The sequence below is a fragment of the Uloborus diversus genome, unplaced genomic scaffold, assembly GCF_026930045.1.
Source record: "Uloborus diversus isolate 005 unplaced genomic scaffold, Udiv.v.3.1 scaffold_682, whole genome shotgun sequence".
In the NCBI taxonomy this organism is placed as follows: domain Eukaryota; kingdom Metazoa; phylum Arthropoda; class Arachnida; order Araneae; family Uloboridae; genus Uloborus; species Uloborus diversus.
In genome coordinates, this window is record NW_026558882.1 from 28647 (window position 1) to 52329 (window position 23683).

The following is a 23683-nucleotide window of genomic DNA, read 5'->3' on the forward strand; positions in this document are numbered from 1 at the left end:
GCGCAAAAAAGGTTATACCGCACCAAACAATGGATGAATTTCGAAATAAAATAAAATAAAATGAAAAACTACTAATTGAAATAAATGTAAGAAAAGTTGAAAGGACATAACAATTCTAGAGTTCTGGATCCACCCCTCGATCCGTCCAGTGGTGAATCCAGGGAGGGATCATAAAAGTTGTATTTATAAAATAGATACGCAACCAGAAACCACTTCCATGGGCAACTGAGCCCTGCGAGTAGACGGGCAAGCGTCCGAAAAGCGCATGCGCACAAACAACGTTTGCCGTAGCCTGATAGGATGCAAACAGCGTTGCATTCTTGTACGCTTTTGCCCATTCACTTCATGTTTAGTGCGTTTAATAGTGGTCAGCGGCTGTCGCTAGGGAGTTTTGAGTCTAGTTATACTACATCTCTGCCGTGTGCAGGTAAAGGACAGTAACTGCAAATTTTCCCTTTTTTTTTATTTTTGTCATTTATTATACGTTATCTTTATCGTACAAGCTTGCTTATTTGGTTTCCGCTGAAAAAAAAAGCGCGAAAAAGACGTCTAATTCCAACATTTGCCTGTTGTTAGTATTGAATCCAAAACGTATTTCTTCTGTTTTTTTTTAACAAAACACAATTTTATACATAATTATGGTTCGAGGAATATATTTCAGCCGGATTGCCTATCAAAATATGACCGTAAATATTGTGAGGCTCTGAGAAGGTGAGCTGCAACTCTAACTAAGTTTACCTCTGTTTCAGTAAATAGGGAGGGGTAATTGACGCTAAGTTGAGTTGAGAAACTTCCGTAGTAGTTTTTCAAAAATATTCCAACTAAAATCCGAGTCAGTTAAACGTCTATTTCGAGTAGACCCCCCTAAAACAGGTAAATATAGTCAAGGTCACAGCTCAACTAACAAGAGCTGCACCATAGGAGGAACTCGTGCCGCCATCTTGGATTTCAAAAGGTGACTTTGTTTTTTCCTTCAGTTTCCCCCCTTTTTTTTCTTTAGCGTGGATTTGGGTTGAAAATTCACGAACTTGGAAATTAAATATCTCCGCACTTCCTTCAGCTGCAAAAGAAACTAAAACAGCATTATATAGGTTCGTTTTATGTCTCAAAAACTATTAACGTATGAAAAAAAATCATTCCTTCATAAGTTAAAGAGCATAAAATTACCTATATAAAAGAGTTTTCATTTGTCAGTAGCCTAGCACGGGTGTCATCCGGGGTGATAATTTTCGGAGTAATCCCCCCCCCACCCCCAAGAAAAATAACTTTTAATATTTTATGTAAACAAGAAATTCAGACCATTTTTCAAAATGAAATTTTTACTTATGTGGTGCAGAGAAATTATATTTAAGAGCCAAGCGTTAAATAGATCGCAATTTACATAAAAGTCACGTTAGACACATACATTTCATAACCGTAAAATCGACGCGACGGTATTTATTGTGCACTATTTTCGTTGAAATTTAACAAAAAATATATTTAAGATTTTTTTGGAGAAATTTTTAATTGAAGTATTTATATTTATCATAAACTGTTTACACTAATGTTTACACTTTATCATCTCAAATTTCAGTGTAATGGTTTATCTTGTAAGCTGTCGAGTTTTCTGAAAGTTTGATAAAGTTTCTTGGAAAACTCAGCTGTTGAGCTAAAAACTGAAGAAGCTAATTGATATTTTCGAAAGAAATGCTTAAATCTTCGTCAATGTGAATGCTTTTAAGAAAACCTATTGAATAATTGTGCGTACACAATAAAACTAATTTGTGAAATTTACAGTTTATTCTTAAGCCTTTTACGATGTAAGGCACCGGTTCCCTATGCATGGGCCGCGGCCCACTTGTGGTCCGCGAGCAGCTTGTTACTGGGCCGTAGACACTAGTCGAGAATCTGAACCAAGATAAATCTGGGTCTCAATTTCCGGGGGGGGGGGTTCCCGAAAATTCCCTTTTTAGATGTATCATCGCTCAAAAACTCTCCATGACACACAGCCAATAAGGAACAAAAGATGAAGATTTTTCATATTTCTTTAGGATTAGCCTATAATTGAAGATGAATTCTTGTGAAACAGGAACTATTTTAAAGAAAATTGCCAAAGAAACTAGTATTAGCTTCATGTTAAAAGTGCTCCTCTTTTCGTAAACTGGCAAAATTAACCAGTGAATTGAGACATTTGACACAACCTTCCTTATTAAATGAGACTTTTCATTGCAGTTTAAAAAAAAATATAGAAATGCATTGAATGTTGCGAGGTATTTGAAACTAAAACTATCCAGTTTCAATCTATATATTCACTTCCTCGTGGAGGAGAAACAGCGCCATCCTATGGAGCTTTAAATTTGATGAATTATTTTTGAGTTTTCTTACAGCTACGTGAATGCAATAAAGTTATTTCTTTCTTTAAAAGTTATTTTGAAAATTTTTCTTTTACAGCATATCTATATCAGTGGTGCAGCATGAAGGGAGATTTACATTTCCAGAACTCTTTTTTTTTTCATACTTTCAATCCTAATATGGTATATTAGTTACACTTACGGAAAAAAACGAGCAAATGCCACTCCCTCCCCCCCCACCCAAAAAAAAAATGCTGACAGTGTAAGTAATATATAGTAGTTAGTGGGCCTCAATGGTATTTTCTACAAAACTGGTGGGCCGCGCAGCTAAAAAGGTTGGGAACCGCTGATGTAGGGTGATCAAAATATCTTTTGTGCTTCTTCAATTGGTTCTCGGTATCTTAAATGCATGTCTGATTGAGTTTTTGCAGGAAAGTGAATTCAAGCAGTAGCATAGCGGGAAATTTTAAGTGGGAGAAGGGGGAGGGGAGCAGGGCTGTTGAGTCTGATTTTGAGGTAAAGGAGTCGTTCGAAAACATGCCGACTCCGACTCCGGGTTTCTTTTTTTTTTCTTTAACTTTCACTGATTCTCCTTGCATTTTTTAAAAAACTGACTACCAATTAATTTGATTACATGTATAAAGGCGTACTAATAAGAAGGTAACTGTCATTATGACAACCAGCTGGCTTGATTGTTTATCGAACTTTCTGTAACAGCTACCTACGCCGCGCCGTGTAATAGTTTGCTTATTTTCTAACTTTATTTAACTGATAGCAACTGTTAGCAAACAGTTTTGTTGCTTAACATTTTCTAAGTATAATCACTTTCAAATAATAATATTTTTTTAACCTCGGTCTCAGTTATAAAATAATAAAAGGAATAGAAAGGAATCGCTTGAGCAAGCCGGGAAACTTCTGAGGGTGCTTGGTTAAATTCAAATAAATGTTGGCACGAAAGCGCAAATCCAAAAGATCCGATAAAATATAAATGTTTTTTTTAAAGACTTTATCTAAGAAAGCTAGGTTATCACTGAAAAGTACAAAATAAAATTAGTACATGTTTTATTTGTTATAACACTCAATAATTGTAGTTAATCCAAAAATCTTCATATTAAATTTAATTCTGCCAATAAAATTAAAAAATTGAGCCAAGAAATGTAAATATAGTAAAAGCTATTCGTACAAAGCTGTAAACCGCCGCATTTTGTATAAAATTTACTCCAGATATACATGTACCCGATCTCTCTTCGCAATACAGTGCACTATTTTTGTTGAAATTTTTAAGATGAAATTTAAGATTTATTATTGGGATTTTGTTTTAGAATTAAAGTATTTCAATTTTTATAGACTATGAAATTAAGTTGAGGTGTCACCCACCAGATGGGTTTCTCCCAGGAGGGGGATGGGACCGCCCCCTCTCAAGAAAAGTTTTTTGTGTGACTTAGCAAAAAGTTTTTTTTCTCTCAAAACTCATTCTCCCACTCTTTCCTGTGCTTTCAAAAAGTGAAAGCACAGGATTTGATCAACATCTATTTGTTAAACATTAAAGGGGAGCAAATTAATTCTTTTCATTTTTTTAAATGGAATTTTTAAGTAATCTCACTTTAGAAATCGCAACTATTGGAAAATTTGATTTTCAAATTGAATTTCTAACATTGTATGCATCTTAGTTTGCAATAATATACAACGCGAATATTTCATAAAAAGGAATTAATATTTCAATCTCTGTTTAGGGGTGGGGTGATTTGAAAAAATAAATTAAAAGAAATAAATAAGCCGGAGTCGGAGTTGGAGTTGGAAGTTCCGAAATTCTGGAGTCGGAGTTGGAAATTTTTCTTCCGACTCTGCAGCCTTGGGGGGGGGGGGAGTCAGATGAAAATTTTCGAAATCAAAGATCAAAAAGCGCAATTTTAGGCTCTTGCATGTGTTCATACAGAAAATTTTGTTGCTCCCTTGAGGGGGGAGTATCCAGCTCCCCAATCCCCCATCTTGGCTACGCCAATGAACTAAATGTCTATTGTACTTACACTTTTGCTATATAGTGTAACTTAAGCAAATGCCGTTTCTAAAGAATTTCTATCTTTTAACACAATTAAGCGGGGTATTCGGTGATGAAGAGAAGCTAAATACGTTAATATGTGCGTTTAACGTAATTAAATTATCAACAATAATCGATAATAAGCAATCAAGGTCAATTACAAAAATAAAATTTCTGAAATAAATTATGCAAACATGTAGTAATTAATTATGTGGTCTTATACGAAAAAAAAAAATTACACGGCGTTGCTCGGGTCAGTGATAAATATGAAAGTCTCATGTGATTTAGCGGTTACTATTCTTTCGCAGATGATTCGGATTCGATCCCCAGCTTAGTAAGAACCTACTACGGGCACCAGTGGCGCAGCGGGGGAGGGGGGAGGGTAAGCCCTCCAGAGGCACAGCGATTGGTTTTGACATAAATGCAAATTCTAATACAGTAGCTTATGCATATAAAAGGGCTGTTTTGATCAAAAAAAAAAAAAAAAAACATTTCAGAAGGTTTTTTGATTAAAAACCACCTCCAGAAGGTATTTTTGATCCCCCCTGGCATTTCTGGCTGCACTGGTGACTGGCACTTTAATGTTTTGAATTTTGCTGCCACCTGAAATCTGAAAATGTCTCAACTAAAACTAAAGGGAACGCATAAAAAAAGTAAAAATAATTAATAGTGCCTTATAATAATAAGAAAAATATTTTAAATACTTACACCCCTAATTTGTTGTTGTTTAAAATGGGTTTGCGTTTTGGTTTCTTACCATTTGTAGACCTAATCTATCCCCCCCCCCCCTTCATCCATTCTTTCATGTGACGCCTCTATTGGCGGATAGTTATTACAACGGGAATTTTGATGCACGGTTTCACTATCAGATGGAGACATCTGGGCTCTCCTCAACGCGAAACTTCAATAGGAATTTAATTTTTCCGAGAGTATCCCCCAATTTGTTGCAAACCCGTTCAGGAAAGACGATAGAAAATTCAACAATGTTTTTAATCGAAAATTGGGAAGATCTCGTAAACTCTCCAAATTGACAAAATGGATTGGCACAGTAACCATTTTAGTTAAAATTAATTAAAAATAATCTCTTTTAAAATGTCTTCACATGGATTGTTATGTAGGTGCATCGTTTTGTTTTTCCCCTATTTTTCCACTGCGTATATGGTACATGTACAAAGGACGACAAAACATGAGACAAAAATGGCGGTAAGGAGAATTGGAGCAGATATCAAACAGCTTATCAGCAGCAAGGCGGGAATTATGATAGGTAGTGAGAAGTTACGTCAGGACACGGGCTATATAATCTTCCTGGTCGTGAATAATACAATCTACTTGTTGTCAGTTTCTCAAAAACTGCATTCCGAATCTAGCTGTGTACGCCCAAGTGAAATCTCCTAGTATTCAAAAAATTTCCAAAGCGTTTTTGTCACCGATACTTTTTAGTAGTGTCTAAAAGCGGTTGGAAAGGTTTTGAATACTTGGAGATTTCATTTGGAAGCTTCTGCTTTCTTTTTGCTTTCGTTTCAGCATTTCTTTCTTCTCATTTATGAAAAATGAATCCGCACCGAAAATGTATTCATTGTTCCCGTGAGTAATACAACAGAAATCCGGTTAGAAAAAATCCTGTTGAGCAATTAGACTTTTGAGCCATTTTTAACAGTACAGAACTATTTTTAATTCATTTTGCCTGAAGAATATAAATAGAGTTTCGCTGAATACCATTTTTTGTTGGAAAGCTCTGCTATCATCAAAAGAACATAAGAATAGGAAGTCTTTAACAATCCCGATGAACTATTTAGAAATCATGTGCTCTTCGTCAAAATTAACATGTTCTAAGCAATTGCATTGGATTTATGGTCAGGTTAGGTGACGAATCAGCCAAAAGTAAACTGATAGAAGCTTCGAATCTCTTATTTATCGTCCATTTGCAATAAAGTGAAAATGACTTTAATAACTCTTTTAGCGAGTCAGAAAATTCTGTTTTCAGAGAACAAAAAAGGTATTTTGTTCAGCTTCAGCACTTTATGTTTTGTCGCTTATTTGGCTGTGGGAGGTTTGTGTTTTTGGCTCCTTGAAGGCCCTCAAATCGAAAAAGCGAATGAAGAAGTATGGAATGTAAAGGCGAAAATCATGAACAAATATCCTGACGTACCTGGTGAGTACATTTTATATTTCCACAATATTTTTAAACATACTTTTAAGGAGTGTATATGATGCATGTTTGGTAGTTCTGCAGCTCAGTCAAACTGTTTAAATTAGCATCTTTTGTTTTCTAATTCAGCTTTTTTTTAATTTTGAAATTAAATATTTTCCAAATTCCAATTATCTTCCCAAAATTTTATCTTTTTTTTTTTCCTTTATAAACATACTTAGTGCAGAATTTATTTTTGTTTTTGAAATAATAATGTACTTTTAAAACGCTAATAACCTTATTGAAATTCAACTTGAAACAAAAATGTAAGAATCAAATGTATTGTTTTCCATAATAATTTAATATTTGAAACCAGATAACAAATAATTCATTGAAAATTTAAACTATAGAATAGTTCAATTTGTGAAAAAATAGCTTTTAAAACAATTGTAACACGGACGCCATTTATTAGTACTGAATTCCGTCTTTGCAGAAAGTTGGCGGACAGATTTCTGTCCTTCAAATTAAAAGTTTATTTTCATTTAAACTTCCCATAGGACGGAAATTTCTCCACTGACTTTTTTCAAAGAAGAAATTCCATCATCAGTACTGAAAAGCGGCAACCACTCTAATAATCCTTTTTTTTGAAAATTGAAGTATATCAAAGTATGCAATCACGATATGTATAATTAACCTTAAACAAATTACAATTTCATTACAGCTTAATTTATTAATTATTTAAAGTTTCTTCTCCTTTAGAACTCTTTTTTTTTCTATTTTCTTTTTAACTGAGCGTTTTTTTAAAAACGCAATGTTAGTAGAAAGCAGATAATGGTTTATTCTAATTTATATTCGATAGAACACCATTTTTGATGGCTGTTTGAAAGTGTTTTTCAAAATTAAACTTCCAATTCAGTTTTGTGAGATGATTTAAATACCTCCGCAAAAGATTAAAAAAATAAACTAGTCACATTAAACTTTCATTATTGTAATTGTTTTAACATTTTGCATGGGAAGTGATTACGATGAAATAAGGAATCAAATAATCATATTTCAAAAAAACATTTACCCACTCGTATAACTATTTTCTATAGGTTACGATTTTCAACATGAAAAATGACATGTTACAAACATGTCATGTAGCAAACATGACATTTCATGTTATACAAAATCACATTTGTGTATCTTGCGAATGTAGATATACAGGTACTGTTACCGTGAATTTCTCAACATCGTGTAAGCAAACGTCATCTGTTTGCCCTCGACAAAAAGATAATAGTTTAAACTTTGTCTTTGAGAGATACGTATATCTTATCGCTCCAGCTTATACATCAAAAACCTATTTTCTATTGGTGTCTAAAAATAAATCAATTCAAGTTTGTTCTAATCTCGGATTTTTATTTGATTAGATTACAGAATAAAATAATGCTTTATTTAGTTGGACATTACGCTATTAATATGTTGATTTAGTATTTCTATATCACATACGTTTATGATTTCCGTTTAATGTATTAAATAATTATTATTTAAATATTCCAATAATATTAATAATGTATCAATAATATTATTTCAATCTTAAAACGTACGAACAAAAGACATGATGGTTACGGAAACATGAAAAGCTGCCGTATATACTTCACTGCAAATATAATGTTATTGTAAAAAACAAACTTTACAGTTTCATTTTGTATCTAAAAAATCAATTTGTTTCAGAATCAAGGATTGCAGCCAGATTTTGAATTTTTTTTTCTTTTTAAGTATTTTCTTTTAAAATTTTTATATCATTTCACTATCCCGTGGCTCTAAAAATTAAAATTTTTCATAAAGATCAGTCTAGCCTTTCAGATTTTATGTTCATAATGAATGTCACACAAAAAGAACATTAATAAATCGTAATACTATAAACATGAAGCAATCAATAAAAATTAAAAAAATTATGCAGTAAGAAATTTGTAACAGTTGTAATGGTGAATGAATGATACTGTTTAAAAAATTGCAACATTAAAGAGATAACTTAAAATATAAGTGACTTTTGATTCAGTTTTAAACTTAATCTTCTTTTCTACTGATCGATTTTGTGAGAACATACAAAACATAGGCACACAAAAATATCACTTAATACTAAATTTTTATCTCTTTATTGTTTCAAATTGATATAATGAATATTTTCCTTTTGTGTGACCATGTCCATGCTTGATAGAAAAAAGTGGACATACTTATGAAATATATATATTCCTTTCGTTTTGCACTTTTTTTGCGGTTAACACTATTGTTTATCATTTTTTTTCTTTCTGAATAACAATAGTACATTATTAAAATGAGTAAAATTCTACCAAATAGGGAATGGGGTTGCTTCCGTCAGTCAAAAATGGTACTTCTAGTCACTGAAATTGATAAAATAAGCAAAAAAGAAGAAGAAAAAAAAAAAAAAACATGGACCCAGAAATTTTTTTTATTTTTCCAATAGTTATTTTTTAATTAATTTTTTAAAACGTCCGATTTTGCAAAGAAAGCGTGGTCTTGATGACTTCACAAATGATGCTATTTGGCGTATTTTGTACCGCGTTTTCCAAGTTACGATAATCAAGAAGCGAATTAAAATTGCGCTCTACGCTTGCAACCATATCGTTGCCAATACATGTGAGTAAAGTTGCGAATTTAATATTTTGCTCTGTGAATGGCAACACAGAATGGCATTTCATCATTTGTGATGTCATCGGCAAGAAATGTATACAATGAAAGCGCAACGATTTAAGTATTTTTTTTTAAAATATTAAACTTAAACAAATAATTTAAAAAATGGTTAAATGCTATATTTTCAAGCAAGTTCTTTCAGAAAAAAATACTTTTAAAATTTTGGAAATGACCCCATTTAACCGTTCCGTTGAATTGCCTTGGGTTGAATGCCATCTAGGCCAGTGGTTCTCAAACTGGGTAACTGGGTTCCACGGCACCCTGGGGTGCCACAGGAAGTGACGAGAGGTGCCGCGAAGTGTCCACGGTATCAATATGTATCTTTCACTAACGAAAATTAATATTTAAAAAGTACTTTTAAAATTTTGGAAACGATATCTTAATAGTTATTCAACACTTTACGAAAAAAAAAACACCATTTTCTACAACAGTGATTACTCTGACCCGTTGTATACAAAAGCCGCAATATTTCCTATTATTTTATGGCGATAGATGCAAGAAACTAACTCTCGTTTCCGGCATTATCATTGCTACAAGATCAAATTGATCATTTGTTGAATCGTAAGTGAAGTTTACCAAAAGTACTTAATTGTTCAAGTTAAAAATTGCAATACTGTAACCTAAACTATAGGCATGAACCTCCATGATCGACAACGATACCTCTTCATCTAGTTGGTTGCTTTTTTATTTATTAACTAGGGGCACCCGCACGGCTTTGTCTGTTGTAGAAAATTAAAAGGTCTTTTGGTTCGCCTGTATATGTACAACTAATGTATGATGAATTTCTCGCCAATTTGCTCGCCCATGTTACGGTTCCACATTATGATAATTCGCTAATTTATTCGTCTACGTTATGATAATTTGCTCGGTAAAATATTCTTAAAATTGGAATAGAAAAAGAACAAAATCGAATTTACGAAAAATCGCTTCAAGGTGCTCACCCCCCATGCTACAAACTAATTCTGCGCAAATTTCATGAAAATCGGCCGAACGGTGTATGCGCTATGCGCGTCACAGAGATTCAGACATACATACTTTTAGCTTTATTATTAGTAAAGAACAGTGAAACCCCCCGTTAAAACGAACTTCAAGGGACTGAAAATTTAGTTCTTTCTAATGGGAATTTTGTTGTAATAGAATTTAAGCAATGTAATGGAAATTAATTCGGAGCTGAAAATGGATTTCGTTGAAATGGATATTTCATTGTATTGGTATTCGTTGTAACGGGATTTCACTATATCTCTAATTGGGAAGCAAATATAACACGTAATAAAATGCATTGACCTTTAACCTTAACTGACATTTTTTCAATAAAAGCTCTTTGAACATCGTAGAAATTTCTTCCGTGCTCCTACCTTGCGGAATGCCACTACTCTGCCAAGGAACAACCGTTTACGGAAAGCAACATTTACAGTAAAGTTCCTGATGAATAATTTAATATTCATTGCAAGTTTATACTGATCGATTTTAAAATTTAAGAAATTCTGTCATCAAATCTTCGCCTAGAAGTTTCTTCTTAGCAAAAATTCAAAACGTGATGTCGATTTCGTATCACATTTTTTTCTCTAAACTTTAAACTAGAAATGTGGTAAATGAAGCTGCGTAACAAATGGGAATGCGTGAGAACGACTGTTGCTGTAAAAACATTCGATGAAATATTATTAAAGGAAATGGTTGCCACAAAAATGATAATAATAATTTTGATTGGAAAAAGCAAGCTCAAAAATAAATTTAAAGCTACTTTTGATGCCAAATGATAATACATGATTCGATTTATTACCAAGGAAATAACGACTAACTAAAATAAATTATTATTGCGAATATAGAAAACAAAAGAACGAATCCAGACCTAAAAATGAAAATTTTTTGAGATAAGATTAAAGGAAATATAACGCCGAGAACAGATATCTCTTTAAATTGTCTCTGTAAATCTCTTTTTCCTTTTTCATATCATTTAATTAATCATCTGTATTATGATTCTTATTATGATTGTTACTTTTTAAGAATTTAAATACATTAATATGTCCCAAATATAAAATGATATAAATGAAAATGTCGGTTTTCTATTTACTTATTGCCAGGTTTAATTGCTTTAAGAGGTAGCTCTTTTTTTTATTGTACTCCCCCCCCCCCGACTTTACCTGGTTTTATGCTGCCGCTTGAAATCATAAGAATGTTCACTTTTGGGTGTTTATAATTTTTTAGTTACATGCTCAAATGTAACCGTACTGATGTAGACTATCAATTCTATAACTGGCCCGTCATTTAGGGGGTGGGGGGTCAGTGGACAGTACATGTAAGAACTTATCAAAATCTAGGCTTACCATACGTTCGAAGCCCGGATAGTCCTGGGGTTTTAGTGTTGTACTGGGTAAGTGTCCAGGTTTTCGACAATTTTTAAAATTGGAAAAGAATATACTTTTTAAGTTTTGGACCTATGTGTTCAATTGCAATAGCCTAGTCGTTATTAGAAGAGAGAGTACAAGTTATTAATGAAATTATAAAACATTCCCATAAATATAGATCACCTATTCGATGAACATACACATTGTCGAACCAATTAATTAAAAAACAACGGCTGGATTGCGGTTTAAGTTCTGAAAACATACAACAGGTACAGTGTTGCGTCTCAACTCGAAAGACTGTGCCAGTGGCGCCCTTGTGGTTGATAAAAGCTCGTACGTTTGGCAGTGCGAGGCACCGAGGCAGTCTTACCTAAAGTGCTGGCAGTCTTTACCCCTGGTCTTTACCTGAAGTGCTGGTGGAGGTGTGCTGGCGCACCGATAGTTTGTTATTACCAAATGTTTTAATTATTTAATAAAAGTATTTTACTGAAGTTTTATTACCTACCTACTTACCATACAGTCCACTATGAACTGTCGCACCCGGCCGTGCGGGAGGGGGGGGGGGGGGGCTACGCGGAATCCTTCGGATGGTGAAACCTAAGGCTTACAGCTAAGTGGTGGGGTGTTCACTATAAATTAACCGAGAGAACCTTACCATACAACAGGTAAACTGGTACTTTGTGTATAAATATTTAAAAAATAACTGCGTTTGCAATGTGTTTGCTCGGATCATGTACCCAAGTGGAGATAGTTTTTCCATCATGCACAACTTTTGAGCTGCAAAAAATTAGTACGGAACTTAGTAGACCGGACGAAGTACTAGTTCGTTTTGGAACACTTATGATTTCGATAGTTAACATTGGCTAAATGTTAAAATTAATTCAGAACTTTCATGTTGTGAGTTTTTTTTTTTTTTTTTTTGAAGTTCTCAAGTAAAAAAGTCACATTTAGTGAAAAGTAGAACTCAGTCCCTCTACATAACTTTTTGATTTCAGCGATATAGTAAGGCTTCTATGTAGTTTCAATTCATTCTTTCACTACTAAGAAAATCCGCATAAACTTGGAAAAAAAAAAAAAAAAAAAAAAAAAAAAAAAAAAAAACAGAAATTTAGAAGTAACGAGTTCATCGCCGATATGTCCGGGTTCGGATTGTTCGATCAGAGCCGGCCTTAGCACATGCGGGGCCCGATTGCAGAATTCTGGCGGGGCCCTTTATAGAATTATTACAAATTTGAGAAATAGCGTCGATTTTTCCGCGGCGGGCAATTATTCGAAATCACTGCAATTATCCGTCTTCCATCAAGTTGCTACATCACTTTTTATTTTGATTTATTCATTTATTTATTAAGAAATGAATGAATGAATGCCCACAAAAATATGTTAGTTTTATAAGAACGTAAGATAAGTAGCCGTGAAATTCTTTATGCACTATCTTAGGCGGCTGGTGCACGAAAAAAGTGGTGGGTCAAAAGAAGTGTGGGGATTAGGAAACGGTGCCCCTGGTGCTGATTTTTTTTTTTTTTGTAAAATTGGACTTTATTACGGGATTTCAACATGATTAAATAATCTCCAAAACATGTGAAATATGGCCTCCAAAATAGGGCCGAATGGTCACCGTAGACTTCCCACTTTAAAATCAAGTTCAATTATCGTGAGATACACGAAAAGGTCCATTTAGTTGGAATTTTCAGTTTTTATTTGAGGGAAATAAATCAATCCACCCAGTAAAAAATCATTTCCCTATAGATCACTAATTTTAACTCTGAAAAGTAAGGGGGCGGTTTCTCCCCCCTCCCCTCCCTCACGTACGAGCCGCCTATGTGAGCAATTTATTGCTTTGACAGAAAAGTAAAATTCACCGAAATTTTCTAGTTCTAAAAAAGAAAATTTGGACTGTCTTTGTTGATGTCGAAAGTAGAACGGAGTTGCAGGGAATGGGAGACCTCCTCTTGGAAATTCTTCAAAATTGAAGTCTTTTTTTTCTGAGCAGTTTTCATACGGAAATGAGGAGGGAGTTAGAAGTTAGATAAACCGACTACGGTCCCCGGAAGAGTCTTCAAAGCTGGCCTCTGAAACCGCAAATGAGGGCATTTTTTTGTGAAATTAAGGGAGGGGGGGGGGCGGAGGTTTCTACTTACCTAATTATTTTTTCAAATTTAGGATAAGTTGAGGCTAATTTTGATAACGACAAGAAATTGGGCGTTTCTCTCAGAATTTTTTTCCGAAATTGTAGTCCCAATTGGGTAATGTTTGATGAAGATGAAGAAAGGGAATTTGGTGATCGCCTGCAGAAAACATTCAAAATTCAAGGATTTAAGGCGCTATTTTTAACTATCATTAGTGACGTCAGAAGATTCGGCGACTCTTCAAAAAATTTTCTATATTGATGTGTTAAAAACGCAGTTTAAAGCCCTGTTTGGTAACGATAGAGGACAAGGGAGGAGACTCTGCCCGGAATCTTTTTCGAAAATGAAATCAATTTTAGGCTATTCATGGAAAGGGAAGAATTCAAGAGTTTTCTCGTGGTAATATTTTGTAAATGCGAAATTTTAAGCTATTGTGCTGAGGCTTAGAAAAAGGGTCATTAGAAAGAGGTGTTCAGAGACCTTCCGCTGGAAATGTTTTGAAATTTAAATCGTAAAAACACTATTTTAGACTACTTTTGGAGATGTTAGGGGAGAAGGGGAGGGCGTTGTGAAATTTATGAATCTTCCTTGATTGGAAATGTTTTGAAACTGAAAACTTCATGATGTAATTAGTCTTTGGTGGTAAAGTTGAGGTAAGGGTAGGCGTTCGGGTAGCCTCTTCCTGAAATTTTTTGAAATTGAAGTCTTAAAAAAGCATTTTAAGTTACCTTCGTTTACATTAGGAGAAATGTCAGGGTTTGATAGCTGGCCCTAGAAATTTGTAGACATTGAAGATTTCAAAACCAAATTTCAGGCTAAATGTATAACGTTAGGAGAGGAATGAAAGCAATAGGCAATTTATTCTCTTTAGAATGGTTATAGAAATGTTTTACGCGTATTAAGCAAGCACTATTTGAAGTTTATTATTTATTCAATTATTTATTTATTTATTTTATTATTAATTTTTTTTTAGAAACGTACCTACTTTAGTTTTAATTGTATATTAGAAAAATTGTCATTGCTGCCGAGTTTTAGCATTTTTTTTTCAACAAAAATGAAGAAATAAAAAAAATAATAAAAGTTAATATATTAAGTGAAATAAATGAAAATGGGAATTCCTGAACTAAAACTTTTGAGAATTCCTAAACTTTCGGGGCTTTGGGTAAATTCCTGCATTGCCCATGAGATAGTACGGTCCTGGGATAGGGCCCCTTGACCTGTATGTTAATGCTCACCGTATTAATTGCCGATAATCATTAAAAATTTGTCCATTGGTTCCACACTACCTAGTCCCTTTCTCTAGATCGGAATTAATGGAGTACAGTGGGTATACGGCCTTGGATATAGACAAGAAACTCTCCCTAAATCTATTAGTCGAACTGAAAATAGCTCCATACTACCAAATTAAGTATCAGTTAAGCGTATTATAATAAATATCAGTAAAGTTCATTTGAACTTTTTCTTTTCTTTTCTTTTTTTCTTATTTATTTTCAGGAGAAAGGGAAAAAAAAAGACTTTTTAGAGCGGGGCCCCTGCTGGCGCGGGGCCCAATTGGGTCTTTTTGCTCTAATCGGCTTAAGGCCGGCTCTGTGTTCGATATAAAAATATGGAAAGTCTACTGAAACCAAATAAGTTAATTGTAATTTTCATATTTTATGAACTTCACCCGTTTATGCCTATCTTCTAAAATGTAGAGAGGTTAGTTATACAATTGAAAATTTTTCGAGTGAAGGCTGTAACAGATGACACCACACGCGCAACCTGAATTTGCGTAGTATACTTATTTAACTAGCTGCGTTGCCCGGTTCACCTTGGAAATAAAAATTGTTTCAAGTGACGTATATTCGACGATCAGGCTTAAATAAATAAATTTAAAAAAAACACCATGTAAAATTTCCCTTCCAAACAATGACGACAGATATTGAAATACTTTTAAGAAATTAAATCGAGAAAGATGTATTTAAAAAGTTAACCATGGAAACACAAAATAAAATAAGTTTAAGGAAATAAAATGCGAAAGGAAATGGTTAACAATTTGATTGGAAATGTGATTTTTTGAACTTGATTTAAAAAAGCTTGTAACTTTTTTTCCTTTCGAGATAGAAGCTTAATTTTTCAACCATAGATCGAGTTGAATCTGGAATAAAAAATATCGTTTTTTCTAATGGTGTCAAAAAGAAAACTGTGGGACAATTTCTTCACCTTTCATTGATAGATTTAACGAAGAAAGTAGTGCCTAAATTTCAGCTAAGCCAAAACAGTTCGAGCTAAAAACGCAAATAACTCCCGCCGTAATTAACTTAGAGTATTGAAACAAAGTTTTTTCTAATGGTGTCCAAAAAGAAAACTGTGGGACAATTTCTTCACCTTTCATTGATAGATTTAATGAAGAAAGTAGTGCCTAAATTTCAGCTAAGCCAAAACAGTTCGAGCTAAAAACGCAAATAACTCCCGCCGTAATTAACTTAGAGTATTGAAACAAAGTGCGTTGAAAGTGGAAAATTCTACCCTTTCTAATGATATGTAATATTAATATGTGAAAGTAATGTTTCACCCCCATATCAGGGAATTCATGTGAAAATTGGGCCTAAATTAGAATAAAAAAAGAACTACTCGTCGAATTTTTTCCGAACTGCTCTGCAAACCTTTCCAGGGCTAAAATACAGATGCTGTGAAAATTTCAGCGAAATCGGACGGGTAGTTCTCGAGTTTTAAGTATTGAAACAAACAGACGTTCTTTGGAGACTTCATTTTACACTTTGTAGAGATTTTATGGTTCAAAGAGTCAAAATGACAACACCTTTAAGATGTGCCATGAACAAGAATTAAAAAATTTCAACAATTTGAAGCATTAAAAAAATTGCCTTACTATCACCAAAAATGCATCGAACAAGATTGAAATCAAAATTATAAAGAATAGTCAAGTTCTTAAGTGGATAAACGCAATCTTATAGGAAATTTAACAGCATAGCTAAGCATGTTTCTGGTACTACATGAAACCGATCGAAACTGGTTCAATGCTGTTTCACTGGATATCAGTGCAGCGGAGTGCATGAAAAAGTCGATATGATTGTAGGAAACAATTCCAAGTTCAAGAGCCCCTCTGGGATTCAAGATAACTTTCTTAGTAATCTATATGTAACGATTGTAACACATTATCACACCGTGACCGGTTTGACTGATGATTCTTCTTTGCTTTTGCCTATAAGTATTGATTGATAAGGAGTTGATGCTTAAAATCGACGCGAATATTTATTTTTAAATATTTCATGATTATCAGATTTGATAAGAAACAAATGCGTTATATTTCAAATTTAAATCATAGCTTCCAACTTTAAATATTTACAGCACTTTCTTTCTTATACTAGTAGTTTTGAACTTTTATTTGCGTAGCAATCGCTTGAGTTATAGATTGATCACAGATCACTTAATTATTAATATGTAATTCATCATCAGCATTGGTACAACACGGCAAGGCTTCTTCAGAAGTTTTCAAATTCCATTCTCCTTCCGGAAAAGGGCCTCCAATTCTTAATTTAGAGAATGGCAAAATCCTCATCAACACAGTGTCACCCAAAGTCCTTTGGTTCTACTATCTCTTCTTAGGTCTTCCTCGCGATCAACCACATGCAGCAGTTGGCGATATGAACCTTTCGTTTTCAAAAGTTCAATAGTATGGTGCAACTACAGTTATTTTATGCTACATTAAATGTTGGAGGGTCAATTTCAAATATTTCTTCATAGTAATCCATTTGAATGCCAATAAGCAACTCATAATTCTTCAAAAAACAAAAAATAAAGAAAAAGAAAGAAAGAAATTAAGAAGGTCCTGGTGCTAATAATAACAAAATCATTTCTTTTTAAATATAAAAAAAAATAATCCGCATATATATGGATGTCTCAATTGCCAAATCGATTAACTCCACTTTAAAAAAAAAGCCCTCATTTCTGCTTTATTAGCGCTTTATCAATGCGTAGCATGTGAATTTATATTAAAGTTTTGGTTCAGTACATTTCTGACTAAGAGATGGCAGAATATGTAACACGAGGGCCTATTTACTCATGTGGATAACACCATCTTCTTCATAACTATGCTCTACTTTTTGTTTTATGGTGTTAGTCGATTTGGCAAGTAAAGCATTTATATAATAGCCAATGATCGAGTAACGCTAATAACGTCATCAACAATGAAACTCGCGCTACGGCATGATAATTTGGCAATGTTTAACATGCAGAGAAAGGCTTTATTGTGATAAGGCTGAACTGGATCCGGTAACTTAACTGTTTCACTGGTCATTTCAGGGGAATAATGAAACGAAAAAGTGGTGAACAACGAACGCTATCTCCTGGAGTTGACGGCTAATCCACTGGAGTTAGGGTTAAAATGTCAAGTATCAAAATATCACCAAACAGGCAATGGCTTCGTTCAAATGTAGAAGAAATTTTCACCCCTCATACATTGATGGGCGATTTTCTAGTAATATAATTTATTATAACAATATAATTATTGTTATAATAAATTATAACAATAATAATTAATTAATTAAAGTTTTTAACCAGTGGAAAAAGTAAAAACATTAAATAGCCAAAATACAAAGAGATAGAGGAGGGATAACATAGGGGAAAAAGAATAAGAAAATTTTGACCATGCGTTTTCTAAAATAGACAAAAGAAAAAGGGCTGCTTTTCTTAATCACTTATGTACCTTACCTTTGATTGAAATTTTGTTCTAGTATCACAGAAAACTCTTACGTTTATGAAGATTGATTTGCTTTTCATTGAATTTTTTTTCAGTCACTAAAATTGCATTTTCCTTATCCTTTTGCAGCCGAAGCATTTGACGATTTTTTGAGCGAGTTACAGTCACTTGGTATAAGAGGCATCAAGTCTCCCAATAAGACTGCCAAGTTTTCATTTGCAGACTCGGTGTTCTTCTGTGCTACCCTTGTTACAACTATTGGTATGTATTGTTTATTATTTTCTCTTAATTTACTTTTGGAACATAAATTCAGAATTAATTCAAAGGATTTTGTGCTATTTTTTTGAAAATTGACCTAGGTTTACATAGCCTCTCATCGACCTAGATTGCTTTGGTGTACTATGTAGTTCTACTTTCCCTTTAATTCATTTTGACACTTATGTAACATCACAATAACTGAGATGTATAAACGAGCTGATGTGTGCATCACATGACTTCCTTTTTACTTTTACTCTAATTTAATATAATTTTCTCATTATTAGCAGTTTTAATGTGAGTCAATAGTTTACTCTCTAAATATCACCAACAGTGGCCAAACTAAAACCAGATTTAAAAAAAAAATCGCCAAATTTGCCGCCAAGTTGGCGACAAAACTTGACGACCAAAAGACTGGCGATATATCGCCAAGTGTCCCCCAAATTATAACCCCACTTGAATTTACATCGAAATTAACAATGATTTTCCCTCAAAAAGGGGCAAAAGACCACCGTTGGAGCATCCGAATGCAACCAAAAAGGATGGTGAAACAACTAGATCCCACTAGGAGTCTACGTACCGAATTTCAACTTTCTAGGACATTCCGTTCTTGAGTTATGCGACATACGCACATACATAGACGTCACGAGAAAACTCGTTGTAACTAACTCGGGGATCGTCAAAATGGATATTTCGGGTGTCTGTACGTTCCTAGGCATATATCTACGTGTGGTCGGGTTGAAAGAAAAACTCAACATTCATTCAGGGGTGAGCGAAATGGAAATTAAGGCCGATTTTTGAGCGAAAATTTTTTCGCGAATACAATACTTCCTTTTTTGTAAAAGGAATTAATAACATGCTAGTACACATTTGGCTGAACAGTATTTTGTTTTCAACGGAAGACACACCCTCCCAAACTTTTGTGGAATGATTGGAATATTTCTCGCAAGACTTAAGGGCAAATTTTCACAAAATAGAACAATTACATTACTTTGTAATACAATGAATATTTCACTAAGTATGGCACACTTAGGGAAATGATTATAGCAACACTATCTATCACCGATTCATTAGCAAAATATCAAGCAGTAAACAAACTGCATATTGAACCAGCTTCAAATAGAGAAACCTTTTAATCATTCCATTAAATTATATTTTCAGGGTATGGACACATCACTCCATCAACTGATCTAGGCAAAGCAATATGCATAGCATATACAGCATTGGGAATTCCAGTAACATTGGTGATGCTTGCAGCCTATGTTCAGAAAATGATCAATCTGTCAGAAGCCTACAAAGCTTCATTGTTCCACAAACTAGGAAGATTGGTTAAACCAGTTTACATCAGACTGACACATGTGACAACGATCTTGGTGAGTACATAAATAGATTTTTAATCCAAAGCTTACATCATGTGAAACACATTAAAAGCCACAACGCACTCTAACAAATTTTTTGACTCCTCTCACTCATCAAAGTTATTAAACAGATAAAACTAATTTTACACTTGTGCCAGGAGAATAAAATTTCGTATGAATAAAAAAAGATAAAAAATGATTTATCCACTTTTTCATCGGGGCTCAAAGAAAACAGCAATATTGTTAAAACACAAAATATCCAAAAATTTGCATAACCCATTTTTCAAAAAAAAAAAAAAAAAAGTGCTTAGGCTTTTGAAGCTTGAAACTTTTTCAGCACTGAAAATAGAGTTTCAATCAACTTCAAATAATATACACATGGAAAAATTTGTATTTTTTTAAACATTGATTTTACCATTTGAAATTGTCCATGAATAGTAACAAGCATGTTATAAGAATGCCAAGTCAATATTGTAACGAAATGTTTGGAAACATTATCCATATACAAGGATGGGATTCACAAATTTTTTCCCAAATTGGTTCAATCTATTGTTTTTAGGAAGAGACAGAGTTATGCAACAATAGGAAAAGTGGGCAAGTAAAAAATCATATTTGAGGTAAAATCAATTTAGAATGAAATTGATTATTAAGAAATATTTTCAGATATAAAAATCTTCAGCTCAAGCTAGGTATAATACAATTTATGCAGAAAGCTGTTCGATTAAAGATGAAATAGTACAAAGTAATAATAATAAAACCGTACTATACAGTAGAATTATTCTATTTAATAAATAAAGTAATAATATGCCTCTTCCCACCCCATCCAAAAAAAGATTTTTAAGAAAAATACATTAATTTTAGTTTTTGACTAATTTAACTGCATGCAATTTCAATTATAAAAGTAATTAGTATTTTTAAAAACTAGTATGCAGAATTCATAAAGAACAAAGTGAAAATAACCAATGAGCATCATTAAGTCTAAAGATGTCAATTAACTCTTCAAATCGAATATTTTATCTTCATATTTTGAAGAACCATTTGAGTCAAGGTTCAAACTTGTCCCTGTAAAAAACAGTTTGACATACATAATTCATTCATTATGATTTGGTGTTTTTATTGACCAAGTCAGTTTAATGGACATACAACTGATTGGGAAAATTAAAAATATATATTTCATTGAATGAGGTTATACTTTTCTGGATGTCTGATCAAAATGAAATCACAGAGCCTTCTTCAATAATCATTCCCTGAAATGCATTTTTCTAATAAAAAATATAGTTTCTTGTATATTGTATTATTTTGCCTGAATGCAAAATATACTCTTTTATGTCGTATGCAAAACAGATTTCTAGTTAAAAAGAGTTGAGGCACATTTTCTATTATTGAACCACACCACTATTCTACAATTAATACTTATAAAAAGAGAAGAGAAAAGAAAATACTACAACAGCATAACATAGTTGTTCTTAATACTAAATTCAAAAGAATGAGACACAACTGGAAAACATTATTTTTACAAAAATCTTGCCGATTCATAAAAGTTTTTTTTCTTTTTTCAACAGGTACTAATTCTGCTGTTTTGCTTCATTTTGCCATCTGTGTTCTTTTCCTTCTATGAGACGGGATGGAGTATGTTTCATGCCATATACTTCTGTTTTATTTCTCTGACTACAGTCGGATTAGGAGACTTTGTTCCTGCACTCAACCCAAATTCACCCTATACAGAACTGTATAAGTATGGAGCCACATGTAAGTCCAAAATTTTATGTATAGAAACAACTACAGATGCCACACGCTGGGGTGGGATACAGCATAAATTAATGGCATAACCTAATCAACTTAATGCAAAGTTTTAAAAGATGATTCTGCAAGTTAAGGAATATGTTTAGCTGGCTTTCAACTTGTTTAGGTTCAAATTTTATCCTACAACATCAGTACTGAGAACATCAAAAGCAGAAATCTCTAATTTAATCGATTGGGTTTGAGTTCGAACATCGGTGATTCCTGTGAAATCTTTATGCTTAATTACTTTTAAACAATATTAAAAGTAAAAAAGAAAAAAAAAAGGCAACACAAAATACTTTAACAGGAGAGATCATAACTTAAATATTGATTCTAGGAGATAAAAGAGGTTCTAAGAACATTTTCTTCAAATAAAAATTATGGGGCTTTATTTATAAAGTGCAAAAATGAAAAATTATGGTTAGTTTTAACTTTTTCAATTACAAAATATCTTAGAAATATTAATAAAAATTTAAATTCTTTAAATTTAGGGAAATCAAAAGATAACATGTTTTTTTTTTCTCTTAGTTCATAAAAAGTGCATCTTAAATTTTTAACTGAAAAGAAGAATCAAATATTTCATTGTTAAGTAATTTACAGCATTTTATAAAATTTAAACCAAAATATTGCCTAATCAAGCTTTCTGCACTTAACAAATATTATGTGTTACTGTTTTGATGGTAACAATTTATAATAAACTATTTTTTAGTGCAAATTTGAAGGAATAGAAACTCAGCACACATTCCAAGTGCAATTCCCTTGATTTGCATAATTCCTAATTATTTAAAAGTTGAACTCAAGTAGATTTATAAAATGAGAAAATGAATTGATGGTTTAATGCAAAAATGGGGCAATTAACAAACACAAAAATAGGGTAAGTGCAAAACAACTAGCTTACTTATTACCAATAATCACTACGATAAGCTCTTGTTGAAACCTAAATGAACACAATATCAAGATTTCAGAATTAGTGAACAAATTAGTATTTTTAAACAGCGCTAAACTTTCAAAATAATCAATACAGCAAACTTCATTTATCATATATGTCCCCTAAATCCTTAAAAAAAACCTGTTCCTCAATTCAGTTATGACATAACTATAATTACAATTTAATATGTAGTAATTTTTCGTGTCTAAATGATTTTTCTAATCTTGATATACCCAATAGTTAATATAACCAGTAAAATGAAAAAGTCAAGTTGCATTATATACATAACATTTTATTATTTTTTACAGTTTACATCATAGCTGGCCTAACTGTTATGATGTTTATGATGGCCATGACAGCTGATTTCATCCATAACTATGACTGCCGCTATGAGGATCCTCTACCATTCACCAACCCGAATCAAATGAAGTTCCAGAAACAACATTTTACTCGACCACATCATAAGATTTCAATAAATGAAGCAAAAATGAAATCCTATGGAGCTATAATAGTCCCAACACACAAATCAGAAGAGAGCAACAAACCACTAATGCCACCTTAGCACTGCTATGCACCAAATGAGTTGAATATGTAAAATAGAGAATTAAAGTTTCATCAAATAAAATAATAGAGCGAAGAGGATGTACATTTATGAAGAAAATGTCCTTGATTTTTTCATGCATTCCTTGCTTTTCAATATTTCCCAACAAATAATCAAGATTTTTCTCACTTAAAAAAAGTAATCACAACCTAGTTTTTGAAGTACTAATATCATGACATAACTCATTTTTACTTACAATTCGAAAAATGGAAATGTGTTACAAAGGGAAATATATTACACCATGTCTTTTCTAGTATTATTTACTATTTTCACTTCTCTCTCTCTCATACATTCATATTCGTTCATTTATGTGTCGCATATAAAAATTATAAGGAATGTTTATCGATTTGATATTGTTTTTACTAAACTATTATTTACATCTTGGGCAGAAATAAAGCA

General features: G+C 32.9%; 1 protein-coding gene across 1 annotated transcript; it reads left to right on the top strand.

Moving 5' to 3' along the window:
* The first annotated feature begins 6052 nt into the window (after positions 1 to 6052).
* Positions 6053 to 23681, top strand: LOC129233745 (potassium channel subfamily K member 6-like). Its single transcript, XM_054867723.1, has 5 exons — positions 6053 to 6520; positions 18490 to 18621; positions 19777 to 19988; positions 21536 to 21722; positions 22992 to 23681. The coding sequence occupies exons 1-5, from the start codon at positions 6307 to 6309 to the stop codon at positions 23243 to 23245; spliced, it is 999 nt and encodes a 332-aa protein (XP_054723698.1). The 5' UTR covers positions 6053 to 6306; the 3' UTR covers positions 23246 to 23681.
* The last annotated feature ends 2 nt before the right edge of the window (positions 23682 to 23683 follow it).